Below are 27,941 nucleotides of genomic sequence, written 5' to 3' on the forward strand. Positions count from 1 at the left end.
GCCACTGGTCCCTCCTGAATGTTGACAGGTTCAAACTACCTGTATTAAATCAGAGCAGTAAACTTCTGGCTGCATTAGTGACTACAGCAGGCAGCTAACAGCAGCCGCCCTTGAGCAGCCAGCCAGCACACACTTCCACTGTCCCATCACTGGAAGCAGTTACCTTCAGCAAAGTCCAGGGCAGAGAGCTGGGTCAGAAGTGCATTACAGCCACACTGTTAAATCAGACACAGCCTGTCTGTTAGGCCCTTTATTATCCCTCACTGGGGAGCTGCACCAGATGAAGTTCCTTGCAGTGCTCCCTCACTGTCTGATGGATTCAACATTTCTGCTTCCCTTTCTGAATTTGAGAAGCTTTTACAGTGTGTTGTATTGGGGGGAAGGCATTTTGATGATGATTCAGATTCTTCATGGTTAAAATTCTGCATTTTTCTGAAAGCAAGTTCAAGGTGTGACTGACTGGACCTTAAAAAAACTAGAATCAAAATATGACCACAGAAAGAACAACAAATACAAACAGAAGGCATTGGACACTGTCACACAATGGTAACGTAAATACATTGCTATTCAAAGAAGGAACAAGTCTTCATTTGGCTCTTGGACAACAGTATTCTCACAGAGAAACTGTAATTTCAGTACCTGCACTTAACAACATTTTATGTATTGTATTTTCAGTGTATTTCTCTACCTGGTGACAAATGCAGTGGACTCATTCAACTGACATTTTTCCAATTGTTTCCAAAAATTAAATTCCATGAAAACTTAAATACTCCCTCCAAATATATTGGTTTTGCTGAAAATAGACAGAAGGAAGTCAAAATCATTTCTACTTTCTTGTTTCATTTCAATCCTGAAACATTTTATTTTACTGAAATTTAAAAAATAAATAAAATGTAATGCTAATACTCCTACAATCATACATTTATTTTCAAGTTTCTACTATGCTTCAGTAATTTCATACTTAAAAAAATGTCTGTGTTCCTGGAAAATTCTCCCATTTTCAGTTTGTGTTCACACTTTGAATGAAAACAAGTAATCAAAACGTTAACACTGCAACACAAAGCCTTTTCCTGAGGCATACAGGGCAGAAACTGGGAAGAGTCACAAAGCAGACAAATAGTAACTATCGTAACAACTGACACTAAATTTTATGTAAACATTGACCTGTTGTTTGTTTATAGATGCTTTAGCTCATCAGTACTGTTAAAGCACCTCACAGTCATTACTGAAAGCCCATGTTATATAAAAAGGCATTTTAAACTGAATTTCAGAGTCAGGATCTGGACATTGGAAGATTAACTTTCTCACTGTGAGGCTGCAGATTAGAAAATCTCTGCAAGCCAGAAACCTCGTTCTGCTTCCCACTCACCCCCTCCCTCAGAACACCAGTTTCAATGCCTTCAGCCACATCACCCTCAGTCATAGCTATCTGCGCGCAGGGCCAATAGCCCCGCTCTGCCTTTCACCAGATCTACATTCTGTGCAGTATTTATAATTTTATTACTTTAGTTGATCAAAGTCATGGAGTGGATGTTGACTTTTCAGCTGTTTTGGCAGCATTGTTGGAGGAACTTGAAATTATTAAGCAGATGTTCTGCAACGTAACTGGGGGTTTGTTTTGCTCTAATGAGATACAGTATTTGTTACAATGAAGGAAATTGCTTGCGGATTTGCTATAATGCATTTTACATACACTGGGTTACATTTATATTGGAGTAATGAAAAAATACTGTAAAAGTCTATATTACTTTTCAGATCTGATGATGTCACCAGACTCATGTTATATTTGGAAAAAAAATAGATTAGGCTCAACTTCTTGAGGTCTGTTTCTGGTTTTATGCTTGATGTCCACCTTAGTGGTGTAATGGATCCAAACAGTTAGCTCTTTGTGATCTCTCTCCAGAGGGATCACTGTACTGTTTCAGCAAAACCAACCACAGTGAGTTGCACCTGAGTATTTTTAGGCCTCTGACCAAAATTACTCAGCAGCAGATCTTCTCTCTTTGTAGACATATGAGCAAATTTAATGCCCAATTTCTCTGGCTCTTTCAAACTTAATTTTACATCTGTGGTGTTTGGATTTAAATTCAGAATTATACAATGCAATATGGAAAGCAAATTAACAAATTCACAAGTTGACAGTGTGGACAAATGCCAGAGATGTGTATCTATCGGGGTGTAAGAGGGAGAACTGATCCAAAAAAACATTAGCAAGAATTGTCTCTCCTTTGTAAAAGACCTCAAACTGTGGCTTAGATATTTATTATGCGCCATGCTTATAAAACTTCCAAGATGTTTAATGGAAACAGAGCACAATAGAAGCCAGTTCTGCTTTTCATTTTATATACTACCACTGGGAATCTCTTTCTTCTGATGTTCATCCATATTATAAGCTTTTCTTTCACAGTGGGTAAGAGTCTCCTTGCTTTGAAAATAGTAATTCATTATAACAAGGAGGAATATCAACTGTATATAAATGCCAGTCCAACTACTTATGCTGGCTAAATTGGTAAAACCTTTTTAATCCCCTTCATAACACTCAGCACTTCCAAAATCCTCCATTCAGAACACTAAGAGTATACCAGAAACACAGGAATGCCTATATTTAATGATGTGCAGCACAGGCACCCACATTCATTTTAATAAGTAACCTCATTTTTCTAGTGAACAGTTATATGAATCAGAGTTGTAAACTCTCTGCTCCTTTGAAATACTGGGAGATGAAGTTGGAAATTGTCAATCTGAGGGTTTTTAAAGGAACGCCACATTAAAAAACAGGCTATAATACTTGATCCTTAGGAACTCTCTGCAGTAATTTATCTTACAACCTCCCATTCCTCCTCCACTCTCAAAGTCTTGCACAGTGACTCCAGACTGAGTTTGGCATGTCTCAGTACTCAGCCTGAGCCACAGGCACTAACCTTGCAGGCTTTCATTTAATACTACAAAAGAAAAGTGTACTCACTCATATCCTACAGAAAGATGTTTTCTCAGAATAAGAGAAGCTTAAGCAAATGACTTTTACCTTGTGCTCATCACAGACTAGAAGTATGGATATCATGGTTTTAGGGATGTACTTTTGTTTAAGCAGCAGTAATTCACAATCATGTCTTAAACTTTCCCAGAACACTGGGACAGGCACTCCAGCAGTGACCTAGGCATCCCTGTAAACTGGTAAGCCTGTAATTATGGCCTCACCTGAGGCAGCTGAGATTTCCTAGTTTGGGAAAAAAATTGCTCATGCTTTAAGTGCCCCACCCCATGCTTAAATGTCAACCACCAGTAAGCCACCTTCTATTAAAACACAGCAGTAGAAGACTCACCAGGGCCACGAAGAGGTAAAAATCTACTACAGAAATTCAACAAAGATTTTGTTCACTCATTTTCAGAAGAACAAATAATATTAGAGAATATTACAGTGGAAATTCTTTTGTTCCAGTTCCAGTCATGAGTGCATTCATTTCCAAGGTATTTCTCAGAGATGCTTTGCACACTACCATGTAGTTAATTGATACTGCAGGCATGAATCTGAACCCATGAGGTCTTCCTGTTGGTAGCAAAGGGAGTCAAGACAAATTTTACCAAAGAAGGCTTAAAAGGATCTATACCATGCACTTCCACACACGCTTTGCAAAAATCAAATCTTCCGTCAACATTCTACTCTATCCTAACAATCTTCATTACCACACAATCTGGATACAATTTTCTTTCTATATCTGAGCCTGAAAGCCACAACATCTGTCCTTAACTTTCGGCTCCCAGCAAAGGAACTAAGAAGTGTGCTTCGAAATAAGGGAATAATTCTCCCTGCTATTTACTCAACTTGCAATTAATGCAAATAGGCAGGCCAGATACTTTAAAATACAGCAGTAAATATTGGTCACCTGGATAAAGAAGATAGTGTCTCTTTTGCAGCAAAGCAAGGCTAAGTTTATCTAAAATTGAGATAAATTTAGATTTAAAATATAAGATTAGAACAGCTATGGCTTATCAGCTTATCTCCTTTCTCCCACGTTCCTGTCTTCTTAAAAATACATTCTGTTTACACTTTGGAGTGTACTGAATGATAACATTCAATGGAAGAGCTCCCATTTTCCCAAAGGCACTAACAACCCTTTACAATTCTTGAGGATCATCCAGATGTACATCTATAAACATTAAAATCTTCTTGCTCTCATCTCTCTTATCCCATTTTCTCCTCCAAATAGCAAGTAGAAAAGTGGGGAAATTGAGGTATGCACAACAAAATAGAAACATTACAACATGCAGTGCATGTAACCCATGACAGGGAAAAGGTTGACTTCATACATCAGAGTATGGTCCCTGCTTCAAATAATACAGTTAAAAGTATGTATGCATGATTATTTGAATTGTAACAAACCACAGGATCCCAGGTAAAAGCCAGGCTCTGGTATCACTAACCTTCTTACAATAGCAAAACAGAACATGTGTATTGATAAAATTATATGTGAAGAATAACTATTAAGAGGTAAGATGCCATATAGAAGCATTAGTTTTCATATATATATGTATCTAAGCATATTTTTTTATTAAAGCTTTCTATAGAAGTAGTTACATATTTCAGCAATACACAGGATATTTACAATTTCCAGGTCAAGCTCAGCACAACAGATGTTCAGGAAGCAAATCCATTGATGAAGTCAAAGAAATGCCTCAGATACTTTAGCACAGCCATACTTTTAAAGCTTTGCAAACTTCCATCTGCTTTCTCTTGTGACTCATTCACAAATCAGGAATAAATACGGGGGAGAAAGGGACATAGTATAAATTAACTTCTTGTTCTAATGCATTTAAATGAATTCTAGTCTCATAGATAAACAACATTTCAAACAGATTTCAGTTCAAATTTGAATAAATTGTCAGTAAGGTATACAAAAAATGTAACTTCACTGCCTCAGACAGAACTTCCAATGAGTCTAAAGGAAATTAAAGTTCATTTTCCATTAGCATTCAAGAACTGTATGCCTATAGTATCTACTACTACTACTGTATGTACTCCTCTCAGTAATTTTAGGTATATGCTTTAGGATGTCTTGTCTTATACTGATCTGCTACTGGTTTACTGTTCCTGAAACAGCTAGAGATTAAGATGGATCCAGTTTAGTAGCCCATCAGATAAAAGAACAGGGCAAGCAAAGCAAACTGTAGTATGCTTCATGTGTCAGTTCATGCAGTGCTTGAAGAAATGAAGCCATCAATCCTCTTAACCTACAAAACATAACTAAGTTTTCACTAGATTTTTTCCAAATTTATTTCCTAAATCCAAATTATGCTAGAGCATAACCCTGAAGAAAAGTGCATGTGAACTGTGCATGTGAACAGCATGTAGAATGGAAGTATATCAACATAGTTCTTTAACTCTTATTCTAATTAATAGGAATAGAATGTTGCTTTAAAGGAAAGACCTAAGACCAACTCCTAGAAGCAATTTTTCTTCCTACACACATACTAAAAATGATTTAAAAAGACCAAGGGGTAATAATCCCTTTGGGTTTTTTGTGATGTAATATAAGAATGCCAGTTCTGTTATTACCTAAAGTCTGTTATTACCTACACTGTGTTATTGCCCGTCCTTAGAGAAGTGTGCATTATTTGAGGTGTAGCTAATGAACAAATACAAACACCATCTACACATTACATTTCAAACCTCTCAAAACTCTGTTGCCTCTTTGATGAATCTGGCTACAGTATTTCATGTATAACAGTAATAACAAGACAAAGTAGTCATAGAAAATACAATGCATGTAATTAAAGTACAAGCTTCAAGAACAACTTCCCACAAAATGGAATAAAAGGAATCAAGAGGATTTCTAACAACTGGAGGCAAAAGAAATGAAAAAAAAGGAAAAAAAAAAAAAGAGAAAAAAGCAGAGATCTATGGAGATGAGAAATGAGGACTTCAAGCAGCTGCCTCACTGAATATAATACCTTGCAGCTGGCTGAACTGCAGCACAGCTGGATTACTTTTGAAATATTGTGTATATACTCAAACATCTGTATGTTCACTAACTAGAACTTACTAAGAGAAAGTATAAATACAACAGTAAGATTTCTTGTCTTCTAGGTGAAAAAATTAGGTTGTCAAAGTATTGCACACAAAACTAAGATAGTACCAGTTCAACACAGCATATCCTGAGCCACAAGGAACTGGCAGTTTCAAATCAGGAAAGGCTAAGAGTTAACATTGCTTCTCAAGGACAGCACTCCTCAAACCAAAAAAACCACAGGCATTTGGGAAACATATCCCAGAGCCTACCTTACTAATCTTGCACAAGGATGAATTCTCTAATTACTCTAAATTGAAGTTCCACTTCCAGTTAACTTAAAAAGATGACACAAATGTTGTTTCCCTGCATGTATCAGACTTTACAATGTCTAGAACAGCTTTATATTAAGATGTGATGAAATCCAACAATGGACACAAAGAGTGCTTGCACTAATAACACAATGAGTGCTTGCACTAATATGTCACAATTCTAACAGAACTAAAACTAATACACTAAACCACTGAAAACAAGTATAGTATCTTCAAGGTTGGCCCAGAATATTCATTCATTTGCAACATTATATCCAACGGGCTGCATTTATATCTGGTCCAAAACTTATTTTTAAGTTATTTGTGCGTATTTGGTAGCTGTATACACAGGGCCACATAGAATAAACTCAGAAGCAATATCTAGAAATATGACAGGCTAAATGTTACTTGTCATAATTTTCATAATTCATTTAACAGACTTCCAAACACTCCCAGAAATGGATGTCCTGAGGTTTACTAGGTCTGGTGGAAGATTTCTGCTCATCAACTGAATGGAAAATACTCCACAAAACGTATTATTGGTGAGACTTTAGAACTGAATAAATGGTTCCTCACAAGCCTATATATTGTTGTCTGCACAAAGCCTAAGTGAATGAGCAAAAATCTCCCAAACCCTGAAACAACTTACAGAATTCCAGTGCTTAATGCTGCTTGCACCTCTCAGTACCCCACTAAGGTTTTTAAAAGATCAATTAGGTTTTCTTCCATTTTATAATTACTTAAATCATATTACTCAGAGCTCATTCAGTGCCTTCAGTGTCATCAATTACCAGCAGACTGGAGAAGTTTCTTAGCAAATTAGTATCATAAGTTGGCCCCTACATTTTGATCTGTTATGAGAAGCTATTCTGTCATTCGAAAGGAGTGAAATTTACTGTTACAAATCCAGCAACAAAAATCATTAAGTAAATAAACCATAGCAGCCACGCATTAGTCTTCAGTCTTCATCCTAAACCCAAAAGTTAATTCAGTCTAAATCATAAATGCCTCTTACCTGACATTAGGTACTTCAGTTGCAATGATTGCTAGGCACCTGTGAAAGTCGTACATTTCATTTTCCTCAGCACTTATTTTTTCCCAGCTGTAGCTGGGAGACATCTACAGCTAGAAGTCAGGTTACTTAGAAGGTATTTTAAAACAAAAGTAAACTCAGAAAGGATTTTATAGCAGGCACAGATCTACCTCCACAGTGAGTTCCCCTTTGAACATAACACAGGCTTCAGGATGAAGTGCTGACATTAAAGTCATTTTAGAGAAAAACAGTACCATGAAGTTCAGTGTGAAAGACACATACAGCAAATACCCTTCCATCCATTCAAAGTTTGGATTCTCATATACTAGAAGCAAACAGAAGCCAGGTGGATTGCCCAACCGCCCTGCAACAAGGCTGGGTGCTGACACCCAGTACCCATCAGTCTCTCTCACTCCAGTTGACTTTGAATCCCTCATTATGGTGCTCATCAGTAGTTAGGTTTGGCAACACTGGCATTGGGAGACTGGGGACCCATTTTCCCCCCACCACAGAAAATGCAGCAATGACATTTGTGCCATTTCATTTATGCTACTGCTGCTTTCAGCTACAAGAATTTTTATCCCACTTGAAACTCAGCCTGCCTCGAACCCTGCTCCAAAGAGCAATGTGGTGTACAGGCTGTGCACAACTTCTGACTCTCAGCAATCGCATAGAAAAACAAAGCGAAGCTGCAAGAGGAAGCCAGGCTTGGCAAACAGAAGGAATTGGATGAACTCTGCCAGGCCTTCCAGAAATCCCTTTTGCTGCCAGAGTTCACCCTGACCCTGCCGGTCCTGCTCAGGTGAAAGGCCATGCTCACAAGGCCAGCCGCCTGCTAACAGCAGGGAGCAGCGGCCTCTCCGAGGCCATCAGGTTCCAGCCACTCTCTGCCAGCAACAAACTATTTAAACAGCTTTCAAGATCTGAGCATGGCTCTGTTCCTAGAAACTCGTCTGGCTTGATATAGTGTTTTAAGCCAGCGACATCTCAACTCTACCAAGTGGAACTAAATCATCTGCGAGTCACCACCATAACAATCCTTTAGCCATGTCTCATTCCTATTATTACCCTTGTTAGCATCCAGTGACCTCTAACACAAGTCAAATAACTCATACATTTGAAACAGCAGGAATTCCCACTGTCAGTGCGATGCAGGTGAATCAGCGTGCTGCCTGCAAATAAGCACGTTGCCCTGAAAGGGGAGCACTGAAATTAGAGCTGGTTTTCAACCAGCAAGCAGCTTTTGTTTTCAAGCAAACACAAATGTCATCTGGAGGAAATGTTCGATCAAGTCTGCATTTTAGAAAAATTACAACTAAAATTTTGTTCTGAAATAACAAAACGAAAATTCTGAAAAAAGAAAACAATCGTTTCCATGAAAATTTTGCATTTCTTTTACTATGAGGGAAGGGAGCAAATCCTCAGTATCTTTTAGGGGCAAATCACACCTGCATTTCAATGCACCAGGCTCTGATTTGCCAAAATCTCTTTCATCCCTTATTTTTTTAAGGAAGTTAAATTGTCTCTCAGGAGAAAGTGCTCAGACTTTATGGTATTACTGTGCTATGTTTAACAGGAAGAAAAAAGCCAAGACCCCAGAGACTATGTTTTCAGCTATTTCAAGTTTTACACACTGGAGATGGAATCACATCTCTGCCTAGACTTCCAAGTGCTCTCCAACATGGGAAGCAGGCAGAGGCAGTCCTGCTGGCGGCTGCCCTTGTTGGTTGTCCCGCAAGAGCAGCACAGGCCGGGAAAGCTAAAGATGCCTGCAGGACTCTGCATCTAAAGAGAGCAGAGCTCTTGGCACATGTACTGCTCCTGTGCCTACATGTCTGGCCCAAACAGAAACCCATGGCTAGGACTGCAATATAAAATAGTGGCTATCACGAAGGCCTGGCTGTCTTTATCAAAGAGAACTCAAGGCAAGGGGGTCTGCAGTTGAGCAGGATTTGCTGCAATTGTTCACAGGAAAATACTGTATTTCACGCACAAGAGTATCCAGGTATCCTCCTGAAGATGATCCTCTACAAGGTAGAGATATTCCTGGAGAGGATTTTATTTCTTCTTTAACCTCACACAGGTTAACCCTGAAGTTATCTCCCTCCTCTCAAAATACGCAGCTATTCTTCACTAAGGGAGACTCCCACTGACTCACCCATTTCAATGTATCAATAGGTTTTCTCCTTTCAGCAGGTTCTTTTCACACAGCCATTAAAATATCAAACACTTCAGGTGATGAGTTTTTCACCACAATTAAAAATAAAAGTTAGCTGAAATAAAGAGTTCAAATTAAACAGTGTCAATCATCAGAATGATTAGAACATTGATTCTGCAGCTTTAAACTTCCTTAGAGGTTTTATGGTCATGTCACTGTGCTGCTTTCCCTCTGTCACAAAGGGATCTTTCCTCTTGAATCCCACCCTTAAAGTCATTATGTGCTATTGATTCTCCAACACAAACTAGAGGTTTTTCATTAAATACTCTAAATTCATAAGGTTTACAGTCCCTTTAATACAACTGTTTTAATAAAGACAGAAGTTTGTGTTGGAGCAGTAGCAGATAAAACGGGTTGGAAATGCAGCTGCACCAATCTGAATGAGGAAGAAATAAAAATATGTGTATTTTTAAGAAATAATCATAATTACACTTAACTCACCATCAAGACAGGGCTGTAAATTATGGTTTAGCTGCTCTTATTGATCCAATATAAACAGTAGGAGCAAGCTGTGCTATGCAGGGGAGGGGAAAAAAGAAATGACTGTGGCATGTTTTAGATCCCCTGAGTCATCTCTGCTGGCACAGGGCAGAGTGAGTCAAAGCTGCTGTGTATGAAGCAAGGAGATAGACGTGGGCTGAGCTGGCTGAGAGCTGGCTGTGTCTTGTCAACAGCAGTTTAAAAAGGGATGCATCAAAGCTAATACATAGTAAGTCTTTGGGGCCATGTTGTAGGAGAAGTCATGGTGTTCACAGAATATGCTTTCAGCCATTGCTTGCTGAGGTACCAAGCTCTTTTTTCTGCCTAAATGCATGGTACAAAGTGCCAAAGTTGTACAGCTCTGAAACTTTCTTTTCAGCAACTTCACAATGCCAAACATGACTTTAATTAAAAGCATGGTATGTACCTAATGTTCAAAATCTTAGATAAAGAGGTATAGCTCTGCAAGTCTTCGCTATACCCACAACAGATAAAACCAGGACCCACATCAGATAAAATGAGGACTGATGCATCACTGCATTAGAAACAAACATTATTAGATCAAGTAGGAGGTAGATATGAACCTACCTGAATCTTCACTGACTCGAGTTGGGCTGTAAAAATAGCTAACATCACCTGTGAATCAAAGCTGCTCATCTAAAGGAACTACCAAGAGGATGCTAGCATGCTAAGCACACACAGAAATGTCCATTTCTAGGTACAGGAAAAAGGAATTTCACACACTTGCAACACTCCTTGAGTCCCCGGAAAAATAAATGAACTATGACTTCTAATACTGCCTTCAGCACATCTTTGGAAGAATCTTTATTGTTACAAAAGAGGCATTGTGCCTTTGTGCAATAAGGCAAGGCACAGAACCTCAAAAGCTGGCTCAGAGAAAGCTGGTCAAACAATGCAGTCCACCAAGGGGCTCCCTCAGTCCCCAAGAGCAATACAATGACAGCAGTACATGCTGGTCTTCCAGCTGACACACCCAGATGCAGCCCTACACACGTGCTTTTTACTGCTTTCCATTCAAAACTTAGTGTCAGGCTGTATTACTACAAGACAGACATGACACCTCAGCTTATTAACAGTAGCTATAACCCTTTTCTCCTTGAAAACCTATTAGGATGAAGGTAGGGGCAATAAAAATATGAGAACCAAGAGAAATCCCACCATCATGAAAGAAACTTTCCTGTTCCTTTTCCAAATCTCTTATTTTGCCTCCCTTTTGGAGCTGAGAGCCCGATGAGTTTTAAAGACTGAAGGAAAGTAAAACATACACAGAGCACTAATCACCCCAGAGCACATCACTGACACTGAAGGTACATGCAAACATGTAAATCTTGCCACAGTGTCTATTTTAGGACATACAGGGGAAGGCACTGCAATCAAGGTAAAACACAGTACACAGAAGGCTTTATTTGCATTGAAGTCTTCCAGCAAAGAGAAATCCCTGCAAACATTGACTGTAATACATTAAACCCCATGGCATAATGTATTCTTTCTACTTAATTGTGTGGCAGGGTTTTCTATGTAGCTACTTAAACAGAAGGCAATAAAAGCCATATTCAAGAGACCCTTAGAAAAATACAGGTAAATTCTCTTCCTTCTACTTTGTTGTTAAATCTAGAAATGATAAGTAGATGCCTATATCCTGCATTTTAAAATTTACGTGAGACTGTGTCTCCATTTGGAGGGGAGACATTGCACATAATGTGGGAAAGGCCACACAAAGCCTGTTGGTACAGAAGACTGTGGGTACCGAAGTCATCATTGTACTCTTCTACTAGTGATTCAAGCGAAGTGATAGAATGGCCTCAGAATAATAAAGGTAACTATGCATATGTATTTCATTATGCATAAATCCTTTTTGTCTTTGAAGTTTTGTGGAAAACAACTTTCAAAAAAAAGTAAATTTAAAAAAATAAGCCAGGAACTACATTCCTCTGAATCCAGAGACACACTTGAAGATTATTTACCTCATAAATAACCATGAATCTCAGCTGAGTTGGGCCCAGCTCTTGTTTACATAAAGAAAACAAAATAAATAGCTATTAACAAAGATGTTTCTGGAGAAAGGTTACGGCCCCCAACTGAGTTTTTATCCTCCAAAGGTTAGGATTCTAGAGGGGTGGCAGACCACTCCTGGTGCTGCCACTGCTATGTGTCCCAGGACAATCAGTTCAACATGCAGCTGGGGAAGTCCGTAACACAGCTATCCCTCCATAGTCATCATCCCAACTGTCCAACATGCATTAGAAAATACAAATTAGACAGCCAGACAGTCCTGAAATGAATGCCTAAGGACCATGTGTCACATGCAACACTGGTTTAAATAACAATCCGATTTACTGAAATGGAGCTATACTGAGGCTTTGTCATTAAAAGTAAATACATTATAAAAAGAAGACAGTTAACATGTAGTAGCTGAAATACTGTTGCAACAGTATGGATGGAGCCAATGGTGTATACCAGCCAAAGTAGAAATTAACATGCTTTCATTCCTGTAAATACTAGAAATACTGATCTGAGATTACTGATTTGTCTGCCCATGAATAAATGCAGCAGATGAATAGAGAAAAATGAGGAAGATACAGTCAAAGCATGATGGCTTTGAGTGGATAAAAATCACATTTACCTTTCCAAAACGCAATCTGTATAATAATACAAAACCAAATTGTCTTCCCTTACCTTCTGCGAAAGGTTCCCATTCATAAAATCGACCCATGAATGGCTTGTTATTGTATGATGCACACTGCACCTCTCTGATATTTCTGCTGCTTTCAGGACACATCTGTTTAGAAAAAAGAAGTCACATTAGAATCAACGGCAATGTTATGACTGCTTTCTTACTTATTTACTCTAGAAAGTTAACGGAGGCATTGCCAAATTCTAATCCCGATGAGATTAAAACAGGTAACAAACAGTGTGCTTTTAAATAACAGTATCAAAAGTAAATAAAAAGAAAGAATTTGTGGAGTTAAAGTTGGAAGAGTTGTACCATAAAAAGGCCATTTTTTATTTAGCTGTCATTTTGCTCAGCAAAAAGATGACATTTGAAGATAAATTCAATAAATTACATCCAAATCATTTCCTGTCCACAATAGCTTCACATTTTTCATTATTAAGTTTCTGGGCTCAGATTCAACAGAGTTGAAACACTGAACATACATGCTTCCATAACTTATTAAAAGCTGGCCACACCAGCTTCTTCTCATCCTATGCTTCAATACCATAATACCACTTTTTTATTTCAACATGCTGTTATTACAGTCTTGTCCTGGGTTCAGTTGTAACACTCCTTTGTATTTCAAGCTGTGCCTCCAAATGCTCGCTTAAGAGTTCTTGAAGCTAAATAGTCAAAACGGCTTCTGATATACAAGCATGTGCGCACACACACACACACACACACATATTGAGGCAGGGCAAGTTTTACAGATAGAAGTAACATCTTTTATTAAGTCAGTTTCAATGCAAGCCTTTGGCAGACAACCCTTGCTTAGATGTGAAGCAGATTCCAAAAGTAAATACAAGTTAAATACTTAAGTACTTTGTTCTGCCTGTATCCTCACACTCAAGCAGTTACAGGAGAAGGCTACACTGTGTGTGGGCACACACAAAGGGGAGAAAGATTTCTAGAAAAGGTGGGGGTTAATTAGAACAATTTCTATGCTTGGACAAGCTTTGGTCAGATGCATTCTTTTCAGGTAGCCTTTAGATTATCAAAATGGCTATAAAAACACTATTCAAGAGCAATACAAACCACCTGAAGAACCGGACTAGAATAGCAGAATATTTTTTCCTATAGGAGACATTTCAAGGGAAATCTAGAGGCAGCATTATATGAAAGCAGCATGGCTAAATGACTGTTTTTGAAGAGAACAGCAAGAGGATTAGTAAGATCAGCTCTTGTTGCAACTGCAACTCGGTTCTCTTACATCTGTATAGGGGAAAAGATTGGTTGTCTTTGCAGTGAAAGCCAGCACACCAGAGGTCCCAGAGGAGTCTGCTTTGTATCCACCATCTCTATATGATGACGTTTGTAACTGGATCAGCAAGATGTTAAAGTCAAGAGCTTTCAAGTGGGTTATAAACTGTACCAAAGACATGCCTGGGGGAAGGTTCATGGACGACTTTATCTTCTATGAGAATCACAGTAACAAATCTTCTAGAATAAACACTGTTTCTGGCCAAATGGCCATCTGTGCTTTGTTCACCCACCCTTTGGAGATCTCCAAGTACATGCAAATATTGTTTCTTCAACAAACCTTCTAATGAAAAAAAAAAAAAAACACCCCACAACTGAACAAAAAAGCCTCCTGAAAATAGGACAATGAGCCACCAAACTCCATGGGAAGGGTGGGACCAAAAGTCTTTCTTAGTGCCACATGCTGAAAGCAAAGCTGTATTTCCGCAACTGAAATACACATCCTTACATCTGTGACAGCAATGCAGCAAGGGAAATTCAGCTGCAACAACCAACCAACCATGGCTAGGAACCTTACATTTATCATGGAAACCAATTATAGCACATATCCCTAAGGTGAAAGGATGGAACCTGAGCTGGCATAAATTAGGGTCACCACATAAACTTACTGCAGAATGACATCAGTTTGCACCAACAGAGAACGCAGCCTGAAGGGTTTCTTTTTGGAACGTTCTTCCCCTTTTCTTTTTGGCACACATTTTCTGACAGCCTATTGTGAAGTTTTGTTGTTTCTTGTTTTTCCTTTTCTAAGCCTTGTGCTCTTGTGTACCAGTATTTCTGGCTCATAAACCATTTCCTGTACACCCCGTTCATACCAACTGCAGATAATGTATGAATAAAAAGACCAAGATATTCATTGCTGTTGACAAAAAATAGTGACACCCGCCCCTTCTAAGATCATTTTTATATAACTACAATTTCTGTTTCTAAACTTACTGAAAGTTACTCACAGGACAGAGGCCCCATTGCTTTAAAGCAGGACAAAGGGCTGACAAAACACTAAAAATTGTGTGGATCAAGCCAAAATCAGAAGAAAAGGCTAACTCAGTAACATCCCTGCTATTTTAAAAGTCCCAACTCAGTCTTCTTTCCCCTATTTCTTTCATCAGATTTTAACTACAAAATAAAGTTATGAGTTAAGATTGGAGAGTGTGACCTACAGATCATACTCGTTTTAAAATGTTTCATGAAAGCTACCCACATGTACAACTAGTCAAACTTGCTAGTTTATGAATCATCAAGGTTTAAAAAAGTTATACTATGCTCTGTGTTATAGACTAGTCAACATCTATACACCATTTATTACCCCTGCCTAACATCTTAATGCACAGCTGAATGAAATGACAGTTTTACACCACCTCCTGCTCAGCCCCCCTGAAAATAAAATCCCGGAGCTTTTTACGGAAGACCTAAGAGTGCCAGGCACTCTCTCTTGGCCTCTCTTCTTTATGTACTCCTTGATCATGCAACCTACCTTTACACCTTATTACTGCCTCTGTCACAAACACATATAGCTTGAATATAAAACTCCTAAAAGACAGCAACAAGCACTGGTGTGAGAAAATGACAATGCCAAAGAAAGCTCATAGCTACAATTAGTTGTACTTCATTATTTGCTTCCCAGCTCACACACTCAGCTGGGAGATAGAGGGAGCTTACCGAGGACAGATCAGGCTGTCCCATAGCACCACATGCAGCAGGTCCCACCTGTGCTTGGCTCACACTCTGTCCGAGGGCCTGCCCATGGCAAATCCCTACACTTTTCCTGGCCCTCTCCCAAACAAACAGCAATTTTGCTTTAAAAAGCAGGCATGTTGGCATGTTTACAGATCAAGAATGTTCCTGTGAATAAGCCAGAGTACTAGGATTTAAACAACCTGGATCTCTTTCCAAAATCTCCCAGAGGCCTTCGGAATGAACTTTGCTAAAATATTTAGCCTTACTGTGTGATTCCCCCTACGTGATATGAGGGCATTAGGATTGTGCTGCCTCGTAGGGACTTGAAAAGCTTTGTTGAAAACAGAATGTTGACTTTATTCATTGCTTTTTTAATCACAGATCCGGAATTATTTTTTTTCCCTCAAAAACTTAAGTTTCTTTTGTGATTACTGAAAGAGTTACCTGAAGGGGGGTTTTATAGGGGGGTTGATAAAAAACCAGGATGGCCCCTTTGGGTGTTTGTAATAAAGAAAAGAAAAGAAACAAAATCTGCTTTTTTAACCAGGTCTGTGGAGGCCAGATAGGCAAAACATACACATTGCATCTATGAAGATAAATCTCAGATTCCATCATGTAAAGGCAGATATAAATTATCTAGAAAACTACCCTGTGCTGGGAAATGTTGTTTTAGGGGTTTTTTTATAATTATTTTTTCAGTTGTGCACTATAAATCTAGAAACAGCATCTAGAATCCATAACCTTGTATGGGTTTAGATGTCTCTCCTAATTAAAACATGCTGCTTGGAAAAAAACAATGCTGTAAAGTAAGCATGCAGGACCTTCGAAGCGATGGACATTTTCTCACCAGGTAAGATCCTTTCAGAGCTTCCACTGCTGCATCTTGATGCAGCTGTTTCAATGAGTGTGACATCCTGGCCAACTTCTCTTCCTGTGCTTTCAGAACGTGAAACTAACAGCAGCAGCACAGCACTGTGTTGATGAGGCATGCAGTGCTTATGACAGAACATTTTAGAAATACCCTTTTGTGGTTTTGGACCTCAGGTCAAATTCTTGAAATGCATCTGTCTGCAGCTGACAGAAACTTTGTACTTCTGAAAGAGTAGCTTTATTTATGCCTCAGTTTCATCTGAGACACACAGGTATGAAAATATTCTGAGGACAACAATACAGAGTACTTCTCTTTGCCATGTACCATTACAACACTCTGAAAATGAGCTGCTAGTACAACTAAGACTGTAAAACAAAGAAACCACCCTATTGGCTTTTTAGCTTTTGGGAAACATTTGAAAAGTACAGGGTTTTAACCAATCTTCAACACCTTGGTTAATTAATGAAGTGCTGGCAAAGCACCAGAAAATTATCAGTCTGCCAGCAGATGTGCACTCACACTGGATGCAAGCCTGCCATTAGCAAAGCTGTTTGAAAGCTGCACTGAGATAATGCACTTCTGGAAATGCATAAATGGGCCATTTTGATCCTGAAACCACCTCTAAAGGCAATTAAAACATCGACTAAGATTTTTGGCACTGTTTCATTTTTATGACCTGCAGTCACCAGACAGGCCCTAGAGTCATTCTGGATTCTCCAGACTCAGGCATAATTCACAATTCATATTTTCTGTGTGTACAATATTATATATTAAATTAAGTCCAAGTTGTACTAGTTGTACTCCAGTTTTCATTTCCTGCAGTGGTTCTATCTAATCATATTAATCCTTTCACATTCCAAAGGATAAACACATCTCCAAAGAAAATTAATTAAAATACTTGTTTCTGAAACAGTAATCTGAAGATTCTTCTTTCACTTTCAGAACATATTCTTAAAAGCAGCAAGTCCTTGCGAAATGCAGACTATATACATTCCAATTCTTCATGCAACAATCCTCCATGTCTGCAGGGAACTTCTGCTCTGAAGTGCCTTGTTCCTCCTGAAGCCTATGGAAGTTCTGTGTTCACATCTAAAAGCAGGATCTTGAGTCATTCAAATTTTAATTCTTCTGCTAAATTTTTTCTCTTTGCCAAGAACCAAAGACACCCCTATCAGTGTTGCTTAGAATCAAAGCAACCTACTTTTGTCTAGCTGAAAACACACTGAAAGACCTCCAGAATTTAAACTAATGGAGATGCTTTTATTCCCCTAATAGTTCTAACTTTTAAAAACAGCAACAAAACATGAAGATAATAGTCTGCCTACTACAGACAGAAATAAAGTCCACTGAATGTGTCTAGATACCCATGGCACAAAATATCGGGCAGGGGTTTTATTCAAATGGAATTGGTGCTTCTGAAAAACAAAAACATGCAAGAAACTTTAAAACATTACATGTTAAAAATAACGCGAAGGGCAGCTCTGCAGTAAAACCAGCGCTAGCCAGCTCTAGTTACAGCCCATGACCACAGACAGTGCACTATAAATGTCTGGCTTGAAAATGGAATAAAAATTATCATCTGTGAATGCACTGGTATCTGGACAAGTTTATGGGGAATGAGCACCTGTATTGCTGAAATGTCAGCACTGCCTGAAGCTATGAATTTACACCTACATGTCTGTTGCAATGGAGATTAAGGTTAGTTACGACAATTGTCATGAACTACTAACTTTCATTACTAACCAGAGATTCTGAAGCAATGCTGAGTCTAAGGGAGCAAGTAATACAGGGTTGCAGCCTTTCTTTTTACCCTCACTGCTTTCAAGGGACTGCCTGTCATAGATGGAAAAGACCTTAGAGGTGCGCACAATACAAAATCATTCTATTTCCGCCCACAGCCCATTCAGCTGGGAATGAGATTGTGTTTGGAAAGGAAAATGGTCCATGGCAGAGCTGTACAACGGGGTGGCTGCCTTCCCTGAGGTACGTGCTGTCTACCACTGCCATGGGTAAGGGAACTGCTACCATCTCAGTCTGGAACTTAAGAACCATTGTTTTCAATTAATGATTTCAGCTTTGCACTAAGAAAGTCCTCTGAATTTAACCAGAAAAGTCTTTAAAGTGTTACCCAAACCTAATCTTTATTAACTTTGTAATGTATCAAACAAATAAAGCATTAATGCATACCATGGCAAGCGCATCTGTCACTTTCCCTTCCATAACACTTTCCCAATGAAAACACCGTATGTCTAATAATGGGGAAGAAAGATCAACCCAACAGATGGAAAAAGAAGTATTTCTGCTTAACTTTACAGGTTTGTGGCTTTTTTTAAATTCTCACTGACAGACCCTTGTGATTGGATTGAAATAACTTACTTTCTTTAAGATTTTCAACAACTTGTAAAAGATTCAAGTCCACTTTTGGTTTTGTTAAATAAAAAGTTAACCACTCACCCATCCCACACAAAGCATCTACGCTGATCTAATGTGCATGACTGGAAAAAATTGGCACTGTAAGCTTAGGAGGGGCTCACCAAAAAGCTAAACTAGGAAAATTAACAGTTCCTCATTAGTACCAAAAATGTGTCAAGGAAATCACCCATTTCTGTTTATTGCTAAGATTTTACAAATGCTATTCCAAAGAAACCAAAGCAAATAATCAAACAACAAAACAATCTGAGAAACAATAACAGGTTTCTAAAAAATCTAAGTTGAAAAATTAGAAAATGGAAGACAAATACTGAAAACAGACCTTGCTGGAACAGACTATCATCTGCTGTAAAGTGATATGCAAGTGTGTTATGGAAGTCAGAGCTATGTCAATTCACACCTGCCAATGATCTAGCCAGTTGACTGTTGATAGTCTTCTTTTTGATCCAGCAAAAGACCAGATGACTGTTGACCCATTCCCAAGCCTTTGTTTCAAAATGTAGTTACTATTTTACTGTCACAAACTTCTTTTAGTGCCCAGTTCCCTGAGCAAAGTAGTATTTCAGTATTGAGACTAGAGTGCACACAGAATGTTCTTTACATGATCCCAATCAAGCATCAAAAGCTTGGCATTTGCAACAGAAATCATAACTACTTTGTACAACAGCTGTTCTCAGTCTCAGCAGTGGTATCATTTTTCTATGTAAATATTAAAAAATCCACAAAATACAAGAACCCCTTCATTCAAATATCTATTTTTAGAAACACTACATAATGCTCAAGGTGCTTAAACTGCACACTATTGCCTCATTTAATGTAAAATCAATGAAAAGTTATTTCCATTTGACACAACCTGGCTCAAAGTCTGAAGAATGCCTTAACATGGAAGCCTTCAGCCGCACTGCAGATTCACTCTCATCTGTCTATATTGTTCAACTATATCTGAAAAATAGAGCACGTCTTAATAGTATTCCCCAGAAAATGTTCGGTTTATGTACTAAAGATATTTTAATATTATAAGTAGCATGCCTTATACCAGAAAAATCAGCCACTCCAAAACTGTTTTTGAAAGGCCCCACCAATATCAGCTTTGAAAAACCCTGACAGAAACTCATACTTGATGAGTGAAATATCATACTTGATCTAGTGAAATCAACAGGCTTCAAGCAAAGATGATACAGCTAGTCCTTGCAGTTTGTAGAAAATGATGTCAATGCAATAAAACATCTACAGTGTCTCCAGCAGTATTTAAATTTTTAAAAACAATGTTCTTGGAGCAGCCTGTTCTTTTTGGGGTGCAGTCTTTATGTCATGAAGGTTTCACTATACTCTTTTATTCTATCAGCTTCATCAGTACAAGGAAATAATCCTTTTTCTGTATGAAAGCCTCATCAATTTCAATGGAAATTCAATTGCACGCATTCCATTTAAATGACTGGCCTTTGTGTGGGAGGAAGGACTACCTGAATGATTCTAGCAGAAGGGCTGAAAGCTTAGGAAAGTTTGTTTTGTATTACCATAATATTCCACTTTCTAAAAACTCTTATTACAGCAGTAATCTCAATATTCTTAGAGAAAGATTTCTATTCTAACTGACAACCTGTCGCCTGACAAGCCTGCTGTTGCAGGCAACAGAAATGTTTATGCAGTGCTATATGAGGCACAGAAGTTACTACATTTAGGGTGAATTCTGTTAAGTCCATTGAGAGAATGCATTTTGTTCTTTTTCGATTAAAAAAAATAAAACAATACAAATAGATAAAAACCTACCTACAATGTGGAACAATTCGTTTTCCACAAAAAGTGAACAATTACAGATCATCATTAAAGCAACTTAAAAATAACGGAGTTTGCAGGAGCCAAATGTAACAGAAATTACAGCATTACTCGTATTTTAGAGCTCGTTTCCAACAGAAATGAGGTTCTGCTACAACACGCACCGTTCCTGCAATATAGTCTTTCTTCCCAGGTCATACGACTTAAAAAAAAGAGAAGAAAAAAAGGCACCTTTAACTAGCAGATACATTTACCACATTTGATAATACTTCGGGAGAGCCACAGCTGGTAGCACTGTCCATTTACTTATGAACTTGTCAAGCTTCAACTGTTCAAACTCAAACTTTCCACTCCTGGTATCTGTCTTAGTTTCATTTTTTTGACTGAAGTTTTTCATCCCAAGAAGGAGTCTGAAGGGGGACAAGGCGGGGAAATGCTTTATTTTGTTCCCATGCTTCAAAGATTCTGATAATATTTTTTTTTATTATTTTTTCAAAATAGAAGTGCCTGTTTTCTTTAATGAGCAAAATGAAGTCAGCCAAGAAAGTGGGTTTGTGTCAAGAATGCATCCTCTGCCTTTATATGGAAATCTACCCAAATAAAGCCAGGCCACAAGATTCTGAAAAAATGCTGATAATCATTCTCTGTGCACGTTCAGTCAAAATTGTTAAAGTTCCACAGCTAAACTGCTGGAACAATCTGTTTACAAGAAGTGTATTCCACATCTGAGGCTAAAAGAGGCTGAGAAGTTTTCCAGCAGCTATAGGTATGCACTTCTGAGGTCTGTATCAGAGGTAGGCACTGGAAATGAAAACCCTCTGCACTTAATAGCCCCTTCAGCTTGTTGCAGGCAGCATGGATAAAGAAAGGAGGAGGCCTAATGCAAATGCCTGTACCTAAAATGCATGGAATACTTCAGAAAACCTTAGGACTGGTATTGAAGACATCAGACTGGATGATCAAGCCAGCTGAAGAAGGTACTGAGAAGAAAAAAAGTGAAACTGGAGAGAAGCTGGGGAACCTAAATAGAAGAAGGAGAGATTGGTGGCAGAAGAAATGGGGAGAAGAGATGGAAAATATTAAACAAGGTACTAAGAGAGTGAGAAGTGAGACAGAGCAAGAAAATATAGTGGGACCACTTCTGCAAGAGGGAAGAAGCAGAGAGCGGCTGTACTTGGCGAAATGGCAGAAACAGTTGTGAGAAAGACCCTTGAACACCATGGCAAAACATTTCATTGCCCTGTAGAGAAGTAGAGGGCAAATGCCTTCTACCATTAGCTCAGCTGCAGTGTTCTGATGAGTCCTGTGAACAGCGATGGATCGCATGATGGTATTCTGGCTTTGAAGGCTTTTTTGATTTTGTTTTAAAACTATGAAGTTACACACAGTAAGTCAGATGACATTAAAAGAATGTTTAACCTCAACTTAGAAGGGATTGTCCATACAATTACTATATAATTTAGCTCTTTCTTTTCCTGCAAGGTCCCATCTTAACTATATGATTACATGCTGTTTTTTCCATATGATCTGCAACTCATTCAGTGTGCAGAATGGACTTACTCTGGGGGTAATCAGGAAGGCTTAGCTAGAAGAGTTATTTATATAATCTGTCTTAGTGACTGTGGAAGCTAGTAAGTATACATAGAGAATAAGGAACATGAAAGGCAGTCTGCAATTTGTGGAACTAGCTACTCTACTAGTTTGAGTGAAAAACGTCACATATGGTGCAATTTACTTAATCCAGTCCTTTCTCAAGTTTGTGAACTATGTGCTTTCCACTCGGGTCTGACTGAAAACCTCCAAATTTGATTTCCAGTTGAGCTGTGAAATCATAATTAGAGTTTTGGCCAATGCAAATTTTGCTTTGACATTGTTAAGTAATAAATAGATAATGAACACAGGAAAAAAAATAACTCTAATCTCAATTACTCACCATGAAGCATTAAATTATTGAATGCTTTTTTTAAACCACATTCTTCCATATCTCAGCTCCCTTTCTTACAATAGAGATTAGATCTTGCTATCACACAGCAGCTTTGTGAATGTTAAATCAAACACTGTAGTAACAGTATCAATGACTAGTCCTAGAGAATCTCATCTTCTGCGAGGAGCATTTTAAGGCAGGGAGCCAAAGGCTGAATAATAAAAATAACAACATTGAGTAGTGCATTACTAATAACTGTTGGTCTATGCAGGCTCCCTGGGGTAAAATAATAAATTATAAGGTAATTAAACAATTTTTCTTAACAGACAAGAGTTACCATAGGATTGCTGACAAACCTCTAGTGCTGAAAGCTCTAAATCTTTGCAGGTTTGACTTTTTTCAGTTTAGAGTCCTTTTAATGGCACTTTGCTGCTCAAACTGAAACTACGCACCATCACAAAATATTGTCATCAAAAAGTGACCCAAAGTGAGGTCTAAAACCAGCCGTCAAGATAATTAATATGCTTGCTATCTTTAACAAATGATAATGCAAACAGAAATACAGAAAAAGAAAACAGTACATTGTTTGGCTAGAAAGTTACTGAATGTGAAGCCAAAACCCAAAGATAGTTTGCAGAAAAGAGCAGGGGGTGTTTCACTGGCTTCTTCCCTCTACAGATCATCCACTGCCTCTCCAACACTGCAGAGACAGATACAAAACATACAGGCTTGGCTTTTCCACAAAGAAAAATCAAGAGTCTGAAGATAAACAGCCTTAGCAACCTATCACTAGAAAGAAGCTCTGTTTTATTAATTACACTTGCATGTCTCTATGTGAGCAATATGCTGCATGCAAAGGTGTTTTTTGCGGACAAACACACAGCACACTTGATGAACATCTGACAGCAGGTATTTCCTACACCTTCAATTAATGAGAATAGTAAACAAATGTTCCTAAATACAACGTTAAAAAAAAGAAAAATCGTAAATTAATTGAGAGATTTCCCCTGCTCTAAGTTTGTAGACATTTGCAGCTTCCTCCGCCTCGAAAACCTGGATGCAATTAAACTAACATAGGTAAAATGCAAATTTTTTGTTCATTATAGGAGTGTTGAATAATTATGCTCAGAATTTCAAGCAAAGACTTTTGCCAACATGAAATGACAAAAAGAAACAAAGACGAGCTGGAATGCCTTTAAATAGCTCCCACAACACTTGTCTATATTGATAAATGACAACTACTCAAACTTACATTACCCTATTAAGCAAATCTACAGTATGCCAGGAATGCAACTGTCTGACTGCAAGTCTGAAGTCAAAGTTTCAGGGATCCATTTCCTCTTCAAAGCTTGGCACAGAGGTTATGTCTGAACAACAACCAGGCCACACATCTAAATTACCCTGATCACCCTGCAGTCATGGTTTAGTGTGGAACAACAAAAACCACTGCACTTCAACAAGCACCCAAATGAAGTTTCCAACTCACTCCACAGTATTTGGAGTGCTAATGCTGCTATTCAGAACTGATGAAGTGATTGGATAACCGGATCTTCTCCCTCTTTCCTCCATGACACAGGCTTTTCATTTACTGTAAGAATAAGAATGGTAACTTCTCAGACAATTCCAATTGCTGTGTGAAGCCTACCATCCACAGTTCATTGGGAAGTTAGGAAACAAATGTTTTAGGCAACTGACAGGCATTTTGGTTCTGATTTGGGGCACTTAGAAGAATTATTAATATTTTATATCATGTTATTGCTACGCATAAATGAGGGTCTGAATTTTCAGCTGTTCTTAGACACAAATTAACTTCAACCAGTACATGGACTTGTCCAGCTTCACCCTTTAACAGGTTCAGAAATCAAAAAAAAAACCCTTAGAGAAGAAAAATGCAGTACCACACATTCTGAAGCACTACTGCTAACCGTACCTTTGGAAATACTACTGAACATTAAAAATCAAGAAAATACATACTGGGAAGATGACAGAGCCTCTGGAAAATTTAGCTCCCAGAATGCTCAAGCTAAACCCCAAACATATAAATGGTGCTAAAAGTATATAAATTGTCTAACTCCTATGCTAAAATATGGTAACTATCTGTCATGTACAAACACCAAGAACAGACAAGAGAACTGACTATGATACTTAGGAGCAATGGCATGAATTCCTCCTAATTCAAAAAGGATTTGAAAACTTCGGTTGAACATTACAATGTTATTCAGACATTTTTACAAGAGGAGCGATTTTTTTATATGACACTAACCATGGTCCATTGTCCTGAGTTATATTTATAATGGCTTGAGATATCTTGTATTTACAGTGAAGTTATGTACGGCACTGCTTCAAAAACACTACTGTTCTCTACGGAGTAAACATAATAATTGCAGTCAGCATGGGCCTTCACTACAGATTTTCCAAATTGATGGTGTGAATCCCACTTCTTTCATCACATTTCAGTGGGTGAAAGGGTTGGTGTCATTCATTAAAGATCAGAACTCAAACTACAAGCATGTCCCAAAATGCCTCAATTATAAAACAGTTTGTTCTGCATGACCCAAGGAAGAGTTAAGATAGTTCACTGACTCACTATGGTGAGGTTGGCACTTCTTGCCTTAAAGAATTTAATTCTTCTATGTGTAAACTGAATATTAAAGTTTCTTCCTGTGTCTTTCGGATAATGCCCTTGCACTTTTTGTAGATTTTTATTACTGATACACACTCTCAAACTTTATCTTCCTGTGGAATATTTCTGGTTTATTGCCTTCAGGTGTTTATCCAAAGCTCCACTATGTTTTATTTATACCTTAATAAGTTGTCTTTGGAGAAAGACAAAAATCTCATCATTTCTGTTACAGATCCCACGGGTCATTTCTCCTGATCTGAAGAATATAGGTTATGACTGTAGCCATGTATACATTACAAAATTTTCACCTGCACTTATCCTTTTAGTCTGTTTCTATAGTTCCTGGCATAACAGGGCATTAAATCATGACTCTTGAACTCCTAGATGCTAAATTAAAGTAACTTAGATTTATTGAACAAAGCAATTGACTTTTCAGTTAAAAACCATAAGCCTCTGGACATCACTTTTTTCTGAATTGTGTGATTCTGGCATTACTGAACATTTACGAGGTTAGTAAGTAATTAACCTAAGTAATAAATAATGTAAAACAGCTAACTTAGTGTTCTGTTACTGGCACACTTGTGGAATAAACTATTTGAGACAGCTTCTAAAGTTATTCCAACATATTTTTCCTAATCATTTAAGGCAGCCAGTTTCCCATAATTAAGTTCTAATAGGAACATCATAATGCAAAACATTTTCTAACACAGTCTTCTCAGTTGTTGAAGAGGATGTCATAAAGCCATGGTGCAGAGATGCAGCAGAGAAAACTGTGGTCCAAGAGCTTACTCAAAGACACCTCTATGTGGTTCTTTTTTATACAAGGGGCAACTGATAGAACTACACAGGATATTTTACAAGCACTATCTCTGTGCCTCTGGCTGGTGAGTTAAGACCCCATTAGCGACAACACATTCTGAATTAATATTTACACAATTCTGCTTCAAATACCAAAACAGCCAAAGAAAGAACAGCACAACCCAAAGTAACGTAAGCTTTTAATAAGTTTCCTATACACCCACAGAATGACAAGCTACCAAACGTACATACAATCCCACAGTGTTTGCAGGGAAAATTCCTCACAAAGTTAAAGTTAAATTTCCTCAGGAAAAGTTATGTCATCATAACCCTGCTTTACCACTTCTGTCAAACACCTACTCTATACAAATACCAAAATGAAAATAAATAAACCACACAGTAGCTCTTTGGGAATAAGAAAGAGCTTTTCAGTTTAAAAAAGAAAAGAAAAAGCACTCTTAAAAACACGTGGTCTTCTATGTGTCTTCACCTCAGTATATAAACACATCCTCACAGGCCCTGTATCACTTCTGAAAAGACCTGTCTGGCAATTGCAGTTTCTGTTCCACATAAAATTAAACATTTCCACTTCTACCTTTGTTAAAACTTGAAACGTTGAAAATGTTTCGTTTTCTGTAGTGTAGAAAACTCTCCAAAATGCCTGGTCAGAATGCCAGCAAGCTGGTGAAACCTGCTGAGATCCCAGGTGCCAAGGGAGCCTGCCAAGGCCTACCTATATGCTTAGGTGACAGAAAAGCAAAGCAGTCTTTAATGGACTCAACATATTCCTGCAGAACACTTCAATTCTATTGAATTAGGGTTCTGCTTCCAAAAAAGTCTTTCAGTGGGAAAGTGTTAATATACACCAGTCAAAATTAGTATCATTAGTATCATTAGTATTCTCTAGGAAACTAAATATATCCATTTACCCCATCATGGTAGATCTGGGGATTGGCCCTGAGCCTTACTTCACTTCATCCCTTCAACAGTAAAACCTCTTTCCATTTCCAAAACTGCTTTTCAGATACTTTGCATTCCATGCAAAGATGCCATTCGCAAGTGCTCTACACACAGGAACACAAATCCAAGTTAAGAACTTGTATTCAGAACCAAAAGCTGGATTTTCCATAGCTGTACTACTAGAGTAATAATACGCATAGCTGAAGAGTCAGGGTAAGAAAGTAGAAGTTTCTGTTTTCTGATTCTATCTATTCCCTGTGTACACAGCCCAAGCAACTCACAGCCTGAAGTTAATTTATAAATATATTCTCACAAAGAGCTAGTGACTTGGCAATGCTTGAGACAGTTAATAACAAAAAGTGCTCAGTAAACAAATGTTCCATTCGAGTTGCTTCCTTTGTTCTGGTAACAAACAACTCAAACAAGTTTGCATTCAAGTTCTACTTCACCCACACCCCTGTATAATTCTCCCTCCTGTAATGCAGAGGGAAGTAAGGAAGATTTACTCATCACTCCACCATCTTGGAGGAACACAGACTACATTTGAGGAATCTTATTGTACTGCAAATAGCTTATGGTTTCAGTTAGATCTGACAGTACTGTTTGTGTGTAAAGGACAGATGTTTGCTCCCTATTCCCTGTTGAAGGAAGTGACAGGCAGATGTATATTCTGAGGTGAATGCGTACAAAGCCTATATGCAAGGTGCTGAAGAGGAGAAGCCACTTGTACAATAAGAAAAGAGGTTTAATGACCTGCAAAAGCACTTGAACAAACACAAGCACTTTGAAGTTCTCCCTAACTAAACCCCACAAGTTAAACTTTTACGAACCAAGCTGTCAG

At 38.2% G+C, this 27,941-nt stretch overlaps 1 protein-coding gene across 3 annotated transcripts in view; it reads right to left on the reverse strand.

Moving 5' to 3' along the window:
• The window catches only part of THSD4 (thrombospondin type 1 domain containing 4), a 314,820-nt gene that overhangs the window by 199,855 nt on the left and 87,024 nt on the right, over positions 1 to 27,941 (reverse strand). For all 3 annotated transcript variants that reach the window (XM_061347531.1, XM_061347529.1, XM_061347530.1), the window contains exon 6: positions 12,745 to 12,847. In XM_061347531.1, the coding sequence (XP_061203515.1) occupies positions 12,745 to 12,847 (103 nt within the window). The remainder of the gene's footprint in view (positions 1 to 12,744; positions 12,848 to 27,941) is intronic.

Source organism: Neopsephotus bourkii, unplaced genomic scaffold (genome assembly GCF_033783945.1).
Source record: "Neopsephotus bourkii isolate Nb327-2 ecotype Australia unplaced genomic scaffold, CSIRO-AGI_Nbou_v1 NB_318, whole genome shotgun sequence".
In the NCBI taxonomy this organism is placed as follows: Eukaryota; Metazoa; Chordata; class Aves; order Psittaciformes; family Psittacidae; genus Neopsephotus; species Neopsephotus bourkii.